Consider the following 18975-nt stretch of genomic DNA (forward strand, 5'->3'; position numbering starts at 1 on the left):
AAGAAAGAACTGTCATTGTGCAGTAACTGAACATTTGCACTTAAAATAACTGTGCTCTCCTTCCAGCTCTGCTCCAAATACCCCATGTGCTGTGGCTGGTGTCACGCCTCTTACAAAGAGCTTGCTCTCAAAGTGAGACTCTGAGAGGCGCTCTGAGGACTTGGTACCATGGAGGGCAACTGATCTGGCTTTGCTGGGACACTGTCTTGGAGGGCGGGGAAGGAGACAGGGAGAGAGGAGGAGTGAGGTCTTGAGCAAGGTGACATCGAGGAGCAGGAACAGCTAGGTGGAAGACAGGCATCTGCTCTTCTTGAGTGGCATGGGGGGGAGGAGGGGGGAAATAGTGAAAAATGCAATGTAATGATGCTGTGGAAATCCTGCACAGGATAGAGCTGGGCCAGCATGAAGCTATTAATAAAACAGCAGTGTCTCTCTCTGTGCCAAGTACGCCAATGGGTGGAACCATAAAAATGACATTGGGTTGGTTTAGAAATGAGCAAGTGCTGGCATGCTGCAGCTGCCCAGGAGCAAGGGATGGAAACCAGGCGGGAGGATAGGATGTGATGATTGCTTTCATGCATCTGCAGTTCAAAGGTGAGCTACAAGAGGAGAAGGATGTATTGTTTTGCTAGTTATTAGCTCTGTTTTGAAAGTTATTTTTCTGCTCTCTTCCTGACAGAATATATGTACCACTAGATGGGAGTTTTGGTGTCTTACTGACATCTTGGTGGGTGTCTCCAGTGGATTTATGGTGTGTCACTGAAAAGGCAGGCGCCGTCCCTAATATTCATAGGACAGTGGGTCGTGAACAGCAGCTGAATCCCCTGGCCTTGCAGTGCTGCTTCTGTTTGATGTGATGGTTGATCGACGTGCCAACTTTGGATGCTCACCAGTCCCTCCCTCCCTTACCCTGTGGCATCTCTTCCTTCGAGGCTGCAGCTGGCTCCCTGCTTTACATTATGCCTGCCTTGGTGCACTTGGAGAGAATTTAGACTGCCTCCTTCCCCCTGTGGAGGGGAGATGGAAGTGCCCAGGGGACATGGGGACAGAGGAATGCCAGAATTAGGTGAGGCAGCGAGTGCTCTGACATCCTCGAGGTGTGGCCAAACCCAGTGGCTGGGGGGAAAGGGTGGCAGGGTCCCTAAATGTGCTGCAAAACCTGATGCTGGGGAGGCAGCATTGTGCCAGCTGAGGCTCTGATGGAGGAAGAAGTGCTGGTTGCTATGGTTACTAAGAATATTAACCCTGTGGTGTCTGGATGGGCAAGGTTTAGTTAACTGCCACAGGCTGGGTAACGGTTTGGGAGTGTGGAACAGCGGTGCTCCACCCTAAGAAGCCATGAGTTGGCATTCAGGATCTCAAAAGTCCATGTGCCAACCAAGTCTGTAAGCATGTCCTGATCATTAGTGTGTCAACAGCCACCTTTGGGCGAGAGTGAGTTTTGGTAGCTGTCCTCTGTTGTGAAGGTGAGGTGAATCACAAAATTTCTGAGGGCAGGTTACAGGTTTGAGCAGCCAGTCAGTCTCCAGCGGTAGTTCAGGGGTAATCCTCACATAGAGCAGGCTATGGTTATTCTTCAGTTTCTCTTTTAAAGGGGATGTTAAACAAGCTGGGAAGTCACCTTTGTCTGAATTTTCTAACTTAAAATGACTGCCAGAGTAGAGGACAGGAAAATGTTTGTCTTCTCAGGTTGCTGAGTGTGTTGTCATGTTTTGTGTGGCAAGTCTCTGTTTTCAGTGTGTAGCTGAGCCACAGCTGTTTTAAAAAGGGCTTCTGCTTGAACATATCTTTTCTGCCTCAGCTCACTTATTTGGCCTGTGAATTCTGTGGACATACGACTCCATCAATTATTGTCATCAGTTCTCATTTTCCTTGGGGTGTAGGGTGCCCTAGCAATAAATAAATGCAATTGGAAAACCGCAAATGGGACAGAGTAGACTGGGGAAAGTGTTGATCTGAAAATCTTTGTTTTAGAAAATGAAGCCCCTATTTAACAGGATGCATTTACAATGGAAGGGATTAATGCTTCAGAGGTACCCAAGAGCCACCCCCCTCCCTGGTGCACAGACAGCCCTGCACCCAGCAGCAGCAGTGATGGAGAGGATGTAGTCCGGTGTGTATTTAGCATCAGCAAAGCTGCTTTTTAAGTCCCTTCTCTCCATCATGCTGTAAATGGGATCCTTGAAACAGTTGGAACTGGGGTTTTATTTTTGGTTCCCTCTCCCCTCCAACCCTTATCGCTTCTGTGACCTGGTTTATAACACAACCCCATGAAAGGTTGTGTTGGCACTCAGTGAGAGTACAGCCACCTTGGTCAGGGATGGGAGAGTGGGAGCTCCTTAGACTTTGCCACCAGAATGAAAAATATTGTTGAACTATTAGCTGAGCTTATTTCTTTTCTTTGTGGCTGGCTAAGTGCTGTGGGAGGTTTTGAAAGATTGAGTGTATGTATGTATTGTGCTTTTCTTGTTTGGGATTTTTCTGCTTGTGTCAATTTTTTTTTGCTGAGGTGTGTTTTGGGGTTTTTTTTGGTAGTAGGAAAAGTGTTAGCCTTAAATAGCTGTCAGGGAGAGCCAAGACTTCCAGGTCTCAGAGGGGTGGATTTCAGGGGTTATAATTCTCACCTGAAGCTAGGTCCTTACTTTTTGTCACTTGAAGTGAAGATAGCAAAAAACCTCCAAACTTAGGATCTTGCTGTTTGTATATATTCCCTCCCTAGAAATAACAGCTTGATGGCTGTCCTAGTGATAGCAAAAAGGATTAATGGAAAAGTAGAATTGGGTTTATGTTTATCCCTAATCCAAATTTCATATTATGCAATGAACCTGGCAGCTATGAAGCTTGGATGCAAATACAGTAGCTGAAGAATACAACTCAATGAATTCATAAATGAGAGAACTGGTGTTTAATTTAAGATTCTACTTGAGTTTAGCTGTACAAATAATACAGGCATGGACACTTCTTCCAGCAGCTGCAGTTGCTGCACTTGAGAAAATGCTCAAAAGATGAAGGTGAAAGGATGCAGTTATTCATTTTAGCTGAGGCTACTTTTGGTGCTTATAGTAGCAATACTGTGAACAGCAGAAAGAAGATACCAGGCTTCAAAGGCTATGGGTGTATCCCAGAAATGGCTGAGTTGCCTCAAACTTAGCTAGTTTCCCCTTTGTTTGTCATCTGCTGCGTTAGTTGCTGTTGCAATGCTGTGTGGAAATCTCAGAGCAGCTCTTTCATCATTATTGCTGCAGGTTGATATTTCTGGATCTTGAATGCATATTTAAATTAAGATGAAGTTTTAACCCTTTCACAGCAGTGATTTGTATTGGAGCCAGGAAAGCAATTTAGTTTGAAAGGACTAGGGTGTGTGTTTGAGATGGATTTCACCCAAGGTACGGTGGATTGTGTGGTTTGTGGGATTTTTTTGTTTGTTTTTGGGGAAAAAACCCGACCTGACAACAAAAAAACCCCACCAAAAAACCGAAACAACAAAACCCCCCAAAACTGAAGGAGAGGATGTTTTGATAAGTATCCAAGAAAAGAATGTCTTATCTAAGGTAGCTGTGTTATCCTGGAAGAATTTTTGCTGCTCTGGGGGGGGACGGGGGACGACACGGGGGACAGAGGGACAATGACAGTCACTAGTTTCTTCATGTGCCTTGTTCTCTCCTGCCACCTGTTTGTTTCTCCTTTTTACTGCAGTGTGAAACGGGGCTTCTCTGAACATGAGATGACCCAGTTTGAAAATGCCGGCTGCCACTACTGTCGCTGCTGCGGGGATCGAACCAGTGTGGCGCTAGGAAGAAGCTTTTTTCCTAAGAGAAGTTTAGAGACAAGATGACGTGGATGTAATGGAGTGATGATATGTTAAGAGTTACCCTGGCAGGGAGCCTTGATCTGAAAGATGTTTGTGAGCAGTCTTAGGCAGCCTGATGGGCTCTGTGTGAGTTGTAGGACCAGTATGACGAGAACTAGCAGGCTGCAGCTACATTGTGCTGCTTGGACCCAGCCCTGGGACGGGTGGGAATGGCAGACTCGGAGCATTTCAGAGAACTAGGTCTTTTTTCGTGACCTCTTGTCTCTTACTGTAGCTGTGAGGGAAAAATAAGAATGGTCAGGGCACTGGAGGGTAACTAATTTTTTTATTTTTTTTTCTTGTTAGAGCAAGGTTACTCAGCAAATGCACCAACATGTGCACGTTTCTAAGGATGTGATAGGAGCTGTGCAGAGGCAGGGAGGAGCTCTTATGCGCTATGTCCTCCACTGAGGAATGCTGGAAGAGGTCATGGTCATAACAGCTTGCTGTGAGTTCATATGCTGCTGAGTGTGACCTTTACAGAGGTGCTAGTGCAGGAGGCAGAGCAGCTAGGCTTTCTCAAGGACACGCCAGAGCTTCCCTTGCCATAATGTGTTTGCTGTGGCATTATTTGCTCTAATTAAGAACCACTCCCGCTAGTTACTTTTCCTGTACTCTTATTTTTGCACTCCATTTTGTTACTTTCCCAATCAAGTGCTTCTCATGCAGATTCATATTATGATAGGGTAGTAATGAATTTTCTAGCACTGCAAACATTAGTGGTAATGCATAATAACTTCTCAGTAAGGACTGGGCTTCTAAATCCTGGCTAAAAGCTGTGACTATCTACCACTGATACTCCAGGATCTAGTTAGTGACATTGGTTTACCGTAGGCTTTTCCGGTCAGTCTTTTAGGATCAGCCTTGAAGGCTGAGGGCCAGTATGTAATCCATGTTTCAGCATGTACTGTGTGGATCTGTAATTTGACTTTTTCTAAATTGACTTAACTTTATGTATTTTTGAATACCTTAATATCTGTCAACATAACGCTAATACTATAAAGATTATGTTGTCCAAGATCCGGCCGTGTAAGCTTGCTGTCTTTCTGCATGGACCTTCTGGAGGGGTCAAAAACATTTCTTTGCATCTCTTTGGTTTCAGACCTGTAGGAAGTAAGTAAGTGCAAGGATGGATGTATTAAGTGTTAGTGTCTCCCAAAGGCTGGCCTGCCTACAGTAGGGCCATCTGTAGGAGTTTATCCATAGGTAGCTTCTGATCTCCAGTGGAGAAAGGGCCATTCACCTAAACCTCTGTTTCCCAGGTTCTCATGTTTTGTGGGGTGGGGTACCAGGAATTTCATGAACTACTGCACCTTAACCTGCAGTAGGTGCTTGTTTAGGTTGCCTTAGCTCATGGCCTGCCTTATTAAGTGATAAGGCAGCTGCTTGATCAAGCAGCCAAACTGTTTTTGCAGGAAGTAGAAATAGGATCTTTCAGGAGAGGGATGGGGCAGATAGCTGGGGACAGCCCCGACGGCTCTTGAGATTCCTTTAGGTTGTGCAGCACTCTCTGCATTGGAAGTTTGTCTTGTTTCCGTTGTTCTGCTTACTGATAACTTGTTCACATCCAGCTGTTGTGCAAGTGAGGAGAAGGGAGTCTTCCAAAGCAAGTTTAAGACCTATTTTTTTCATTCTTAGCACCCAGGTGTAGTAGTGCAATGAGTGAAGCTGTGGGAAGCCCCTTGCCTTCTCAGAAGGGGCCAGCCCCAAAAGTCTGAAAATAGGGTTTTAACCTTAGATGTTAGAAGGAACAAAAGCCTCTTATACTTCAGAAAATATTACTGAAGGATTAGTTCCCCTCCAACATCAAGCTGCCTTCACTTAGCCTCTATCATTCTTCATCTAATTTTGCTGGAAACAAGTTTTGTGCAACTTGTTCATGAGTGCAGAGGCTGCCTGGGTTGCTGAGATGATTATGTTACTCTCATAGCTGGGCTTGGATGTGAGGGGGCTGGCTGCAAAAAATAACTGACATAGTAAGTTGTGCTTTTGTGACCTGGCTACTCACCATTCAGGATCACAGGGTTCTTCTGTTTGAGCTGCTGAGGAGCTGGATGTGGGCAATTACACCTCACCTGGAGGTTCTCTCCCTTCCACAAGTAGCTCCTGGCTCTTGGCACATCTGCCAAGGGCAGCTGCTCTGTGAGACTCTGACTTGTCTCCTTCCTTTCGCTGCTGGCTGGCTTGCCCGATACTTTGATTCTGCCCAAGTGACATCCTTCCAGGTGGTAGCTAGGGGACAAATTGATCCCTTCTTTTGCTTTTGTATCCATTATAAAGGGGGTCAGCATGGCTTCTGCTGTCTTGTCACAGGCTTTATTATCAGTAACAATAATAATGAGCTGTAATTTAGCCTGATGGCTATTCTGCTCCCACACACCCCTTGTGTGTGCCCTCATCCTGCACAAAGACCCTGTGTCATGGAGTAGTGAAGTTACTTATGCTCTTTAGGAAGCCTGGCTCTGATACAGTTCTAGTGTTCAACAGGAGCTTTGAAAATCTTGTGGAGGGTGGAAAATGGACCTTGTGGAAGGTTTCACTCTCTTTAGAGGGCTTTGAGTCTGGATATTCCTTGGGGGCTTCTGAAGCTGGTTGACAGCAGGTTGTTTTACCAAGCTTTATTGTAGTCTGCCCTGACCATTTTACAAACCAAGAATTTCAGCATATATAGCATAATGTGCATGAAGAGCTGAGAACGTTCCTAGGTAGAGTACCAAAGACTTCTGTCAGACTGCTAGTAGTCTAAATGTGTGGTCTCCCATACCGACTGTCATCAGTGTGTGTCAAACTATTTTTTTCAAATTAGTGAATGTGGCTTTTGGAAAGGATGCACTGGATCAGGGGTTCTCAAAGATTGCAAAAAATACAACAAAGTAACCCGCTCAGTTGATGTGGGGCAGTTGGTGGACATTGTCTACCTGTATTTCTCCTAGGCTTTAGATAGGTTCCCAACAGCCGCCTCCTAAAGGAACTGATGCATTGCAGTCTAGACAAGTGGCCTATGTGGTGGGTGGGGAACTGGCTGACAGGCTGCACCCAGAGGGTATTGGTAAATAGCTCTTTTTCAAACTGGCAACGGTTGCAAGTGGAGTCCCCCAGGGACTGATATCAGGCCCAACACTGTTTAATATCTTTGTAAGTGATCTGGATGATGGGATCAAATGTACCCTGATAAAGTTTGCTTATGATGCCAAACTGAGGGGGAAAGTGGACATTTTGGAAGGGAGAGCCACCCTGCAGGAAGACCTGGATAGGCTGGAAGAGTGGGCTAACAAGAAGTTCGGCAAGAACAAATGTTAGGTTTGCACCTGGAAAAACAAAATCCGGGAGTGTAGCACAGGCTGTGATCTACCTGGCTGGGGAACAGCTCTGTGGAAAGGGATCTGGGGGTACTGGTGGACAACAAGCTTAATATGAGTGAACAGTGTGCTGAAGCAGCAAAGAAAGTCAACAGGATGTTGGGTTGCATCAACAAGGGCATCACCAGCAGAGATAAAGTAGTCATTATCCCACTCTACTCAGCACTTGTCAGGTCATACCTGGAATGCTGTGTTCAGTTTTGGTCCCGCTATACAAAAAAGATGTGGATGGGCTGGAGATAGTCCAGAGAGGGCTCACAAAGATGCTCAAAGGACTGGCAAGGATACCACATGAGGAAAGGCAGAGAGAACTGGGTTTGTTCAGCCTTGAGAACAGAAGACTTAGGGGAGACCTTATCACCATGTTCCAGTATTTAAAGGGTGGGTACAACTTAGAGGGAGGCTCCCTTCTTACAAGGAGTCATGTGGAAACGACAATGGGTAATGGGTACAAGTTACTCACGGGGAGATTCCAGCTAGGCACAAGAGGAAGATTTTTCACAATGAGAATAATCAGCCATTGGAATAATCTCCCCAGGGAAGTGGTGGATTCCCCAACATTGTATGCTTCTAAGATTCAGCTGGACAGGGTGCTGGGCCATCTTGTCTAAACCATGCTTTTGCTAGGAAAGGTTGGACCAGATGATCCTTGATGTCCCTTCCAACCTGGGTTTCTATGATGATAATTTCCATAAGAAAATCTGCACAGGAGAGGTTTCTTCTAATGCAAGCTACCATCTCCTGCAGTAAACCATCTGATCAAACAATTTTTTTAATATTCTACCCTTTGTCACAACTGTATTGATAATGTTGCTACTTGCATTGCTTGGACATGTTGCTGCCTGTAGTTGAAGTATATAATCTGAGGCTATAACCTCTCAGTAGAGTTAACTCAAGCTATGGTTTGACAGCAGAATAAATCTGGCTTTAGGGCTCCTCAGACTGAATTGAGAGCACTGTGCTGAATAATGCAAAGAGCTGTTCTGCTATAAACTCACTTTGTTGTTCGGGCGTGTGCTCTCTGCATTTATCCTGTCTGTAACTTCCTGTCTATGTCTTGGAAGGTCATATGTGGGAATAAGTATTCCCTCCCTGCCAGAAGTTACTGTGTGCTGGTTTTATGTTCTTACATGGGCTCCAAACCGAATATCAAGTGCTCTGGCTAATTACATTTAATACAGTCCAGTGCCTGTGTCTGACTTAGGATCATGGTTGCACTGCTGAATGATCCAGCTGTGCTCAGATCCTGCATGGTCAGAGATTAGGTCCTCAGGTGATCTGATGTGGCTCTACCTATTCTGTGCTAAGTCCCAGAGGTAGTGTTTCCTCTTTGCTACTGCCCTGTCAGATCTCCCTTGTCCCCTTCTCTGTTGTGGTACATATGGAGACATCTGGGCTTGTGGTACCTAGGGCTCTGTAGATACTGACACCTGTGCCACTCCTCAGTCAAGAGGCGTTCAGTGCTATGGCGGAGCAAATTGCTGGCTGAAGGTTAAATGTGATGGATATGTGAAAAGCAGTCTTTCTTCCCAGAGGGACCTCTATGGATGTCTTTACAATGAGCAGGCGTCCATGTGGCCTTTCTGAGGGAGAACAGCAGCAGCAGAATTGGAGAGCAAGAGAGGCAAGAAAGCATCAGCCAGCTGGTTTTCCCTATGGTAATCCTCATTAATACACTGCCTCTCCACATGTGCACTGTGTTGAGCCATTTCTTGATGTGATAGTGTCAGCTGAGGGTGCAGCTTTAGGAAAAGCCTATGTTGATTAAAGCTTTAAAAGAAACACATGAATGTTAGCAAAAGGCCTTTCCTGATAAATAAAATAGTTTTGGCGAGCTACAAAAGCTATGCTAGATTTGTCAGTACACCTGTGCCTGCAGCACAGCCTTCTTGCTGGCAAAATCTAAAGGCAGGTGAGTCAGGTCTTTAACTGTCACCGGAGCTTCAACTTTGGACTTGCCCTTAAATGCAGGCCATGAAAAAGAGCAACGTTGAAAATTAAAAAAGGGAAATAGGTGTGTTTCTCTGCTGTCTTGTTAGTGTGTGTTGCTTTGGTGGGGACTGGTTGCCCCTGTGTGAGAAAAGAAGCCTTCGGTAGGTATCGGAGCTTTTAAAGGGATAAATCTCCCAGAAGTGGGGCACTCTGTTTTATTCCTTGTTTTCTCTTCTCTGAGGCTGCAGTGTCCAGCCTCCAGGTGTTGGTTGCATGAGCAACTCTTTCCTCACCAGTGCTAGGTTACACAGCCATGCCCGTTCCTGCCCGTCTGCTCATCCCCACCACTGTGCTGTGCCAGGGCAAGGAATAAGTTGCACTTTTGGCTGAGCCAGTCTCATCCCTTACTGGAAGTTGGAGAGCTCTTCTCTTCTCAAGCTTGTGTAAGCTCCTAGCAAAGTGTTTTTTATATGGTATACAATCATAAAAAGTGTAAAACTGTTGTGTCTTACGAATAGCATGCCACTTTGGTGGCGATCAGCCATTCGGTGCCATGAGTGGCTCCGGAGCTAGTGCAAGAGAAGAGGGCAGCCTGTGTAGCTAGGGCTGGTGATAGTAGAGTCTGGGACTGCCCCTCCTCAGAAATGAGAGCATCTCCATACTTTCAGCCACCACCACTCAGTGCTTGTATGGCTTTGCTGCTGCTTGGGTGAGGGAACTAGTACAGCAGCAGCAGGTTGGTGGTTTTTCAGGTGGAACAGTTTCCCAGCCTGGTTCCCTGGAGTTCCAGGCAAATGTTTGTGTGTCCAGGTGGGAAGAGGTGTCTGGAGGTGAGGGGTGTTTAACCTGGCCTTGCTGCCAAGGGAGACTTCTAATGCAATGGCACCGTATGGTCCTTGGTACGTGGACAAGAGATGATATACAAGTGAAAGTTGAGCTACAGGGAGGTTAAGTAGGTGGGAGGTTGAGAGATAGTGTGTGGAGTCCCATGACTCAAGGTACCCTGCCCTGCTGCAGGGTATTTTCTCTTGCTCCTATTCAGGTCACCTTTTCCAGGTAAGGTTGGTTTTTCTTTGCTTTGCAGTTACATCCAGACTTTTCCCTCACCTGCTGCAGATGCAATGGAATTGAAGCCTAAATCTTCTCATGCCTCCAGTTGCAGGAAGTAATTTTTAAGTAGGCTTTGTGTCTCTGTGACTAGTACTCTCTGTTCCTAGAAACAGTGTTAAAGGAAGCTGTATGCCTGCCCAGGTGGGTGTAGCACGGGGCACAAAACATGGCTGTGCTCTGGCTCTCCCCTCTTCTTGTGCCTGTGACACACATCACATTTTGCCAAGAAGAGGAACAGCTTTTCCAAGGCAGAAGACCCTTTTAAATAGGCAGGGTTTATTTCCTTTTAAGTGATTCTGCCCAGAAAAAGTGGTCAAGATACCTCACGTTGATCTCTGCCTGCTCCCCCCTGCCTCCTGTTGCAGCTGGCTTTAGTGAAACGCACTTGTTGTCCAAACTCGTGCTTTTTGCAGCTTCCTCTCCTGTGCTAGGACCACAAGGTGGCAGGATTGTTCCACTGATGCTGTGAGGGCGGCGGGACGGCAATGCAGCTGCTCATTTTTATAGCTAAGGCAAAAACTGTGCTTAGTTGTTTGTGTACTGTCATAATTGTGTTTTGAAATTTGGAAGAATTTCACATGTATGTGTCTAATCCATGCTCCTTATTTTCTTTATGTAACATTGATTTTTTTTTTTTTTTCTGGGTCTTGGCTTTTTTTTCTGTTATCAAGGGAGATGGAGGGGAAGGGGAGATGTACAGCAACATCCAGAATTCCTCACAGGTTCCAGCATTGATCAAACCCTGTGAAGCACGTTACTGAGCCTGTGAAGGCTGCTGCTTTTGTCCTCATTTCACCCCGTTCTGTCAGGGTATTGCATCACGTAATATGCAAAGTGTTCAGAGCTCCTGCAGTACCCCAGTAATAGGGGTGAACTGAGGTTGCAGCAACAGCTCTACCTCTGCATTCCTGTTGCTTTCTATAGGCTTTAGCATACTCGCTTCTGCTGCAAACCCTCCTTGGGGTCACTGAGTCCACTAAACATGATATGATGCTTGTGGGGTCATTAAGAAGCAATTTGGGTTGGGAGAGAAATTCTCCCAAAAGACCAACTTGGAGAGGTCATTTAATCTGATCAAATGGTGATAAGGGGAGTCATTGCTTTCAGGCATTTCTCTTTTCAGAGTTCTCCCACTCCCCTGAAATTAATGCTCCTGTTTTACATCTCTCAATTCACTGTTCTAGGGTGCGGGACTGAAAATCAGCAATGCAGTTGTTTGTTCTTGTCTCTCCTTCCCTCTGTCAGCTGAGAGGGTCCCCTTTCTTTTGCCTCTAGTGAGGAATTATTGCAGGAAGATGGGTTAGCAGAAGAAAAGGGTGTATGAGAAAGACGGCTGGAAACAAGACCACAAAATTCAGGGGGTTGATGGCACCATTTTGGTCAGAAGCTCTTCTCTCTAGATGGCAGGGGGGAGAGCACCTTTCTCTGCTTTCTTTCTCATTCCCTTCCACTTCCCTTGTCCTTTGGCTGTGTTAGTGCTCTACCTGGGGTTCTTTGGTCATCTTTTTGTAGACCTCATTTCTTGTATTAGGGAGAGGTGGTTTTTAGCATCTCAACACCCTGTGCTCCTCTTTACTGGTGACAGTATGAATGTGGAGCTCTGTTCCTTTTGCATCCCCACCTTTTGTGCTACTTCTGCCTTCCTGAGCATGACTAGCTGTAGGAAGGGGCTTTTTGGGCCAGTGCTCACTCCATTTTGGGTGTGGGATGGACAGTAGGGTCCTGCTCACCCTCACACAGCTAAAATGCATGCGAGAGGAGAAATGTAGCCACATAGGTAAAGAAATACCAATTTATGATTCTCTTCTCTGTCTCTCCCCCCATCTCGTTTCTAGTAGCAACAAGAGCCTTCACAGGAGCAATGCATCTCCTGTCACACGACTGTCTCTATTCAAGCATCGTTGTCTTTTTGGCTTGGTCTGTGCCTGAATATCTTTCCAAGCATAGAGAAATGAGTTGGGTGGGAGGGGAGGATTCTCTTGTCTGCTCTATTTAGGGAAAAGTTACACTGGTAGAAAGAGTGCATGGTGGTGTAGCTTATGCTGGGGGAAACAGGATGGGATTGCTTTGCTGCTCTTGCTTACTCTCTTCCGGAAAGTGGTTAAGAGCTGTGCTGGCAAACTGTCTCTCGTGGTGTAAGCAGGGCTCTGCCCCAGGCTCCTCTAGCTCCAAACTCTGATGTCTAAACAGATTGCTGGGTTATACGCTGAGCGTGACTGAATGCCACTGAAACGCAGTGGAGCAGAATTTCACGTGCCCGCTGCCCTGGCCTTGCTAGAGGTGCGTGGGGAAGGCAGAGATGGAAGAGGGCACTTATTTATCTGCTGTGGCATGTGAAGCATTAAGCTTGTGGCAATTCCAGGCTCTACTGGTATGGGAGACTAAAGGGATCCTGTGACTCAGCTGGTGCCATGCTCTTTCTTGCTCCCTGCATATGGAGGGGGATGGTAAAGAAAGAGCAATCGGAAGGATTGCTCAAGGGACTGTCATACCTCTCGGATGGTGCAAGTGTCAAAGTGAGTGAGCCCGCAATTAGCCAAGAAATGACAAGCAGAATGGGCTCGATTGTCAGTAAGCAGGGAGGGAACAAGCCAAGAGTAGAGTACGATGGTGTACTCCTTGTCCTTCCTTCATCCACAAACACACTTTTAGTGTATAGAAGGAGCGTTGCTGTGTGCTTATGGTAGGTTTACTGCCTTATTGCCTTTTTCTTACTTTTCCTGCACTGTAACAAGAAGTGTAACACTGAGGACTTACGGACCCCACCATGACAAGAAAAGCATTCTGCCTCCTTTCATGGTGTCCTGTCACTTATAGTCTGTTGTTTGGCTTTGTGGTATATTGAAATGATTCAAGAGAAATCCTTTTGATATTGATATGGGGGGACATAGCTAATCTTCTTAGTTAGAAGAGAAAATGCTGTAGTGATCTTTTGAGGGGTGGGGAGCAAGGGGCACAAAGTACGTTTTCATTGCTTATAGCATCTGGCAAAAGAAAGGTAATACACTGGAAAGGAGAACGACCTCATCTCTTCTCTGTATATATTAAATGATAAGATGCTGAAGTCAAATCAGGAACTGTAGATCTTTCCACAGTGAAAGCGAGCTAGTTAATGCAGCAGTACTTAGCATTCAAGAGCTTAATTCTGCCTTGGACTTCAGAGAATTCAGCTTCTTGCCCTCCCCCTTCCTTCACCTCCCCCTTAGACAAAATATATAACACTGCATGTGCATTACCTGTCCTAAGGAAACTGAGAGCGTTAAGCTGAAGTACAGGAAAATGCCACACTTAGGATTTCCTGGCAGTCTTGGTTTTGGTGTGGTTATAAAGTCTGAAAGCATCTGAAGTTGCCCTTCTGCCCACATCCTGCTGATGTTCTCTGCCCCGTTTGGTGCGTGGAGGGAAGGGATGGTGCGTAGCGAGGAGGCAATTCCCTTCTCTGTCCGCATTTCCCCTGTGTGGTCCTCCTGGGTCATGTTCTCCCTTTGGGGTGTGGTTTTGCAAGTTTTGTTTTTTTTTTCCATGGCAAAGCTGATTTCTGAGGTTCCTATCCTTTGGTAAGCCTCAGGATGTTCAATTAGGCAATGCAGTAATTTCGGCCTAAGAAGTTTCTGTCACTGTCCCCCTATCCTCCACTATCTGTGCAACTATTTTATTATGTTTGTCTTGTGCAAGAAAAGGTTATTTGCAGAGGGGATAGTTTTCATCCCAGTTCAGCATGGTCCTTAGAAATGATTTGTTGACTTGGAGAGGCAGATGCATTTGTGCTGCAGGGGTGCAAATGAGTGGCTGTGGCTACACCTTTCTCCAAAGGTCTAATAAAATTATTACTGAATGTATCCAGAACATGGTCCAACAAACAGGTTCATGAAGCCCTTGGGAGTGCCCATTGCGTGCAGGTGAGAGCTTAGAAGAGCAAGAACCTCATGGAGTGTCCTTGTTGACACGGAACTGTACCTGTATTTGTCATAGAATCATAGAATGGTTAGAGTCGGAAAGGACCTTAAAAATCATCTAGTCCCTACCCATGGCAGGGGGGTTGGAACACTTTGCACTAGACTAGGTTTACTGTATACTCTTCTCCTGCCAAAACATGTGGCTGAATTAATGTTCTCGTAGACTCTTCCATGACACTTAACAAAGCCCTTTTTTGCAACACCTTTCTGTGAAAATTAACTAATGCATCTCCTTTCCAAATGAAGGGACAGCATTGATATAAAATGTCATATTGTCTAGCAAGATGGAACGTCTACTCTAAGTACCTAAATTTAATTTCTTTGTATTGATGACAAGCTGAAAATAGGAGGCTGGTGCTCTCCTGCTGTGCATTTTCTGATCTATCCTGTCTATTTTCCCAATACCTTCTGAGTTCATTGCTTAGTTTGCTCAGCTGAAAGAATAATTGAGGAGTGTCTGAACTTAAAGGAGAGGCTGTTAAGAAATGCCATGTTAGTAGTAGACAGCAGAGACTCCATGCGAGAGTTCTCATAAAGGCAAAAAACATTGGAGAAGCACATTTGAAGAGCTGAAGTTAATCAAGAGGCCCAAACTGTGGGAAATGTGGCTTCCTTAGCTGCAGTGCATGTAGAACCATTTCCTTCTGGAGGTGCTGTGCATGCTCTCCATGAGTTAGGTGCGCAGCACAGGAATTTGCATCCCTCCCTGGATATCTGCAGAGAAGGAAGGGGGAGTGATTTTTGAGTTCATCATTAAGTGACTAGTATTGAAGTCTGAAATTTGTAGAATGAGAATTCTGGCTGTGTGTACCAGTCCTAAGTCTTTTAGGGTACTTGCATGTTGGGGATCCTACAGGCAACCAGTGCTTCCAGCATCTTCCAATCCATTAGGTGAAGCAGGAGTCTCACCTTTTAGCTTGTATTTTTTTTTTCAGTGGTGTTATAATCGTTACAGTGTGTTTAATCACAGAATGGTTTAGGTTGGAAGGGACCTTAAAGATCATCTAGCTCCAGCCCCCCTGCCATAGGCAGGGGTGCCTCTCCCTAGACCAGGTTGGTCAAAGCCCCATCCAGCCTGGCCTTGAACACCTCCAGGGATGGGGCTTCCACAACTTCTCTGGGCAAACCTGTTCCAGTGTCTCACCACCCTCAGTGAAAAATTTCTTCCTAATATCTAATCTAAGTTTACCTTCTTCCAGTTTGAAGCCATTCCCCCTTGTCCTATCACTACATGCCCTTGTAAAAGGTCCCTCCCCATCTTTCCTGTAGGCCACCGTTAGGTGCTGGAAGGCTGCTGTAAGGTCTCCCCAGAGCCTTCTTTTCTTGGACCAAGCACAAGGGCACACACTCAAGAATACCATCACTGGTACTGACTTTGATCCAGCCCTCTCAAATAGGTGCTGTTGGATATAATGTCAGCTTAGTTGCTCGTACTGAAAGAGACATTTGGGTTTTAGTCCCATCTATACAAAATGCAACTCCTCAGGGCATCTTCCCATTGTAAAGGTTAAAAGCTCATGGGGGCCTAATAATACATAGAGAGGTTTGGTCCAAGACGAAAATTGCTGAGGCATAAGGACTGAAAAATTTGCCAAGATATCTGCAGTGGTTGTGCAACCCTAGGAGTCTGGCAGTACTGGAACATATGGATTGTGTCTGGGGATTTTTGTTCTTAAGAAAACTGCTTTTTCAAACACAGTGTTCAGCTTTGGACCCCTCACTACAGGAGGGACGTTGAGGGGTTGGAGCATGTTCAGAGAAGGGCAGCAAAGGTGGTGAAGGATCTAGAGCACAAGCCTTAGGAGGAGGAGCTGAGGGAACTGAGGTGGTTTAGCCTGGAGAAAAGAAGGCTGAGGGGAGACCTTATCACTCCCTAAAACTACCTGGAGGGAGGTTGTAGTGCAGTGGGGATCAGTCTCTTCTCCCAAGTAACTGATGATGGGATGAGAGGAAATGACCTCAAGTTGTGCCAGAGGAGGTTTAGATTGGGTATTAGGAAATACTTCACTGAAGCAGTTGTCAAGTATTGGAACAGGCTGCCCAGGGAAGTGGTTCAGTCACCAACTCAACTTGCCAGTGGAAGTATTTAAACGACATGAAGATGTAGTGCTGAGGGACATGGTTTAGTGGTAACTTGGCAGCGCTAGGTTAATGGTTGGACTTGGTGATCTTAAAGGTCTCTTCTAACCAAAATGATTCTATGATTTTTTTTCTTTTTAAAAACCCAAACCAACCAAATAAAAAAAACCCCAAAGGTGAAAAGTAACTGAGACAGTCACGTCTATAGTTTTAGCGAACAAGTTCTGAAATATATGCTGTGTTTCAGAACTACTGGAGCTGGATTGGATATCATGCATCATTTAGGTTTGTTAAGGAAAATATGTAGTAATTTGTCTGGTGACGTTTTTCTTTTGTTTCCTTCCTTTCCTGAATTGTTGGAAAGAGCAGCTATTCATGAGAGTTCTCTGTGGAAGATGCAATGACCGTGACTGAAGTCCGAGCTGCAGGACTGGGTTTTAGACTGGAAAGGGGAAGGGATGAGGGGATGAGATCGTTTTATGAAATGCTCTTATGCCTTCTCTTTGTTTTTCAGTGGATGAATATATTGCCATTGCTAAAGAGAAGCATGGATACAATATGGAGCAGGTAACAACATTTTGATTACTTACTTTATTTTAAAAACTTTTCCAGCCGGTATGAAAACATGACCTAAAACAACTGCCTAGAACTGCTTCTTTCCTTCTGTACTGCCTGTATTTTCTCCTTTCCTACATCTCCAAAAACTGACTGTTCCTAATAGTACCTTGTGCCCTGGGGCTATGGAGTTCATCCCTAGTTTACATCAAGAGTCAAAAGAAGAAAAACAAAACCATTGTAATTTCTAGTGGCGTTTGGCCATGAGTGTTATGTTTCTTATGGTGACTACCTCTTGAATGCTTTCAGAACCCCTAAACAACATTAAAAAGATTGGCTTGTCTTTGGACAGCTGCCTGATTGCATTGCAGTTTCCAGATGACTGCTCCATCTCTGCTTCGTGGATGTCTTGGCAGTTACTAATGAGCTATTGAACCATCATATGCTTTTCTAAGGCAAACCAATATCCACAGTTATTTACCTTAAAACTGTGCTGCAAATCATTTTGCATTTCATAGAGGAGCACCTCAGATATCTGTGCAGTAGCACTGCGTGACTTCGGCAGCTGTTGCTGAGGTTAGTCACTGCCTTTAGCCTAGGGATGGGAATCCTGGTCTGAGGAGCAGACCTCTCCTTTACTCCATGTGGTCTAGGATTGTGTACTAATCTTCCCTGTGTTAACTAACATTGATTTCAGCACTCATTTGGAGAGATAAGTAGACCTGTGCCTGGGAAGCTTTTCTGAATTCTGTGGAGTTTCCTTATGCACTAATACTTGCCCAGAAAGGGAAGGTGGGAAACCTCATGACTGACTGTATTGGCAAGTTACATACTGTCTCTACAAAGGGATTCTATGAAAATTTGAAAGTTTATGTAATTGTTCAGGCAAAGGCTATGAGCATAGAAACCAATGATTTGGATGGGCAAGGGTTTCTATTTAAATGTCTCTGCTGTCATCTTTGAGTTATACTTTCAGTGGTTGATACTCATACTCTAAAAACTTCTTGTCGAACAAGAGCATTGAAGTTGAGATAGCCAGCAAAATTTCCCGTAAAATCAGGAATAATCAGGCCTGATATTTATAGTTTCTAAAAGCAGAAAACAGCAGTAAAAGGAAGACAAAGGCACCAAAAGGCTGCAAACTTAAATGAAAATAAAGATGGTTGCTCTTTTCAGTTGAGATGGGTATATCCTAGTTTTGGATATTGTGAGTAATATTTGCCAAAAGAGATGATCTCAGGGTAATAAAAATGGGTTTCATTATGGTAGTGGAGAAGTGTTGTTTGGAGACTGTAGACTGATCTGGAAGACAGATCAAAATGAAGCTTGTGACTTTTTTCAAAAACCACTGAATTCTTGTGTTTTTAAAAGCACAGATTTGCTAACGGATTTGCATTCATCTTAACGCTGAAAATATGGACCTCCCACTCATTCCTCAGTCTTTCTTCCCTTTTTTCTCCCCTCCTCTGTGTACAGAAGTGGAAGTTATAGAACTCGCCACACTAGGATGTGAAGTGCCTGAGCAACTTGTAAAAATGTCTCTGCTTCTAAAAATTTTCTCATTCCTTCCCTGGCACTCTCACATAATACTCTGGAGTTAAACGTGTTTCCCAGGTCCTTTGGGATTTCCTAGACAGCTAAGCTAGGCACTTCCAGGACATAACTGGAGTGGATCTATCTTGTGTCACTCTGGAAGGCACGTACTCATTTTGTGTTATAGGGACAAGTGTCAAGGCTTTCAAATCAGGATGATTTGTTGTATCACCAAGGGACACTCTCTCTTCAGCTGGTATCATCAGAGTTGCTGTTGGCTGGGTAACTGTGGACAAGCTGATACGGACTCCCTGGAAGCCAGTCAGAGCTCACTTTAGGATTTGGCCACTGTTGCTGGGCTTTGCTGGCCAAGGCAGCCCTTTCTTACGCATGCATCCCCCTGACAGCCGGTCTCTTTGGACCCTTGTGCAGGTGGCTTGGCTGACAGTCATTGCACAGAGATTCCTGTTCTTCCATCTGTGCCCCCTGCCCAAAACCTACCTTTGCAGACTAAGACGTGCCAGTGTGTTGAAGGGAGTGGTGAGCTGTCTGGCAGGGTGGCTGGGGTGTTCACCGGCACTCCTCTGCCCAGCGGCTTTCC

The 18975-nt window shown here is 45.2% G+C and overlaps 1 protein-coding gene across 1 annotated transcript in view; it reads left to right on the plus strand.

Moving 5' to 3' along the window:
• The window catches only part of RCOR1 (REST corepressor 1), a 150926-nt gene that overhangs the window by 111140 nt on the left and 20811 nt on the right, over positions 1-18975 (plus strand). Inside the window, exon 4 of the mRNA XM_009891091.1 lies at positions 16801-16853. Coding sequence (XP_009889393.1) covers positions 16801-16853 — 53 coding nt within the window. The remainder of the gene's footprint in view (positions 1-16800; positions 16854-18975) is intronic.

This window comes from Charadrius vociferus, unplaced genomic scaffold (genome assembly GCF_000708025.1).
Source record: "Charadrius vociferus isolate BGI_N301 unplaced genomic scaffold, ASM70802v2 scaffold228, whole genome shotgun sequence".
In the NCBI taxonomy this organism is placed as follows: Eukaryota; Metazoa; Chordata; class Aves; order Charadriiformes; family Charadriidae; genus Charadrius; species Charadrius vociferus.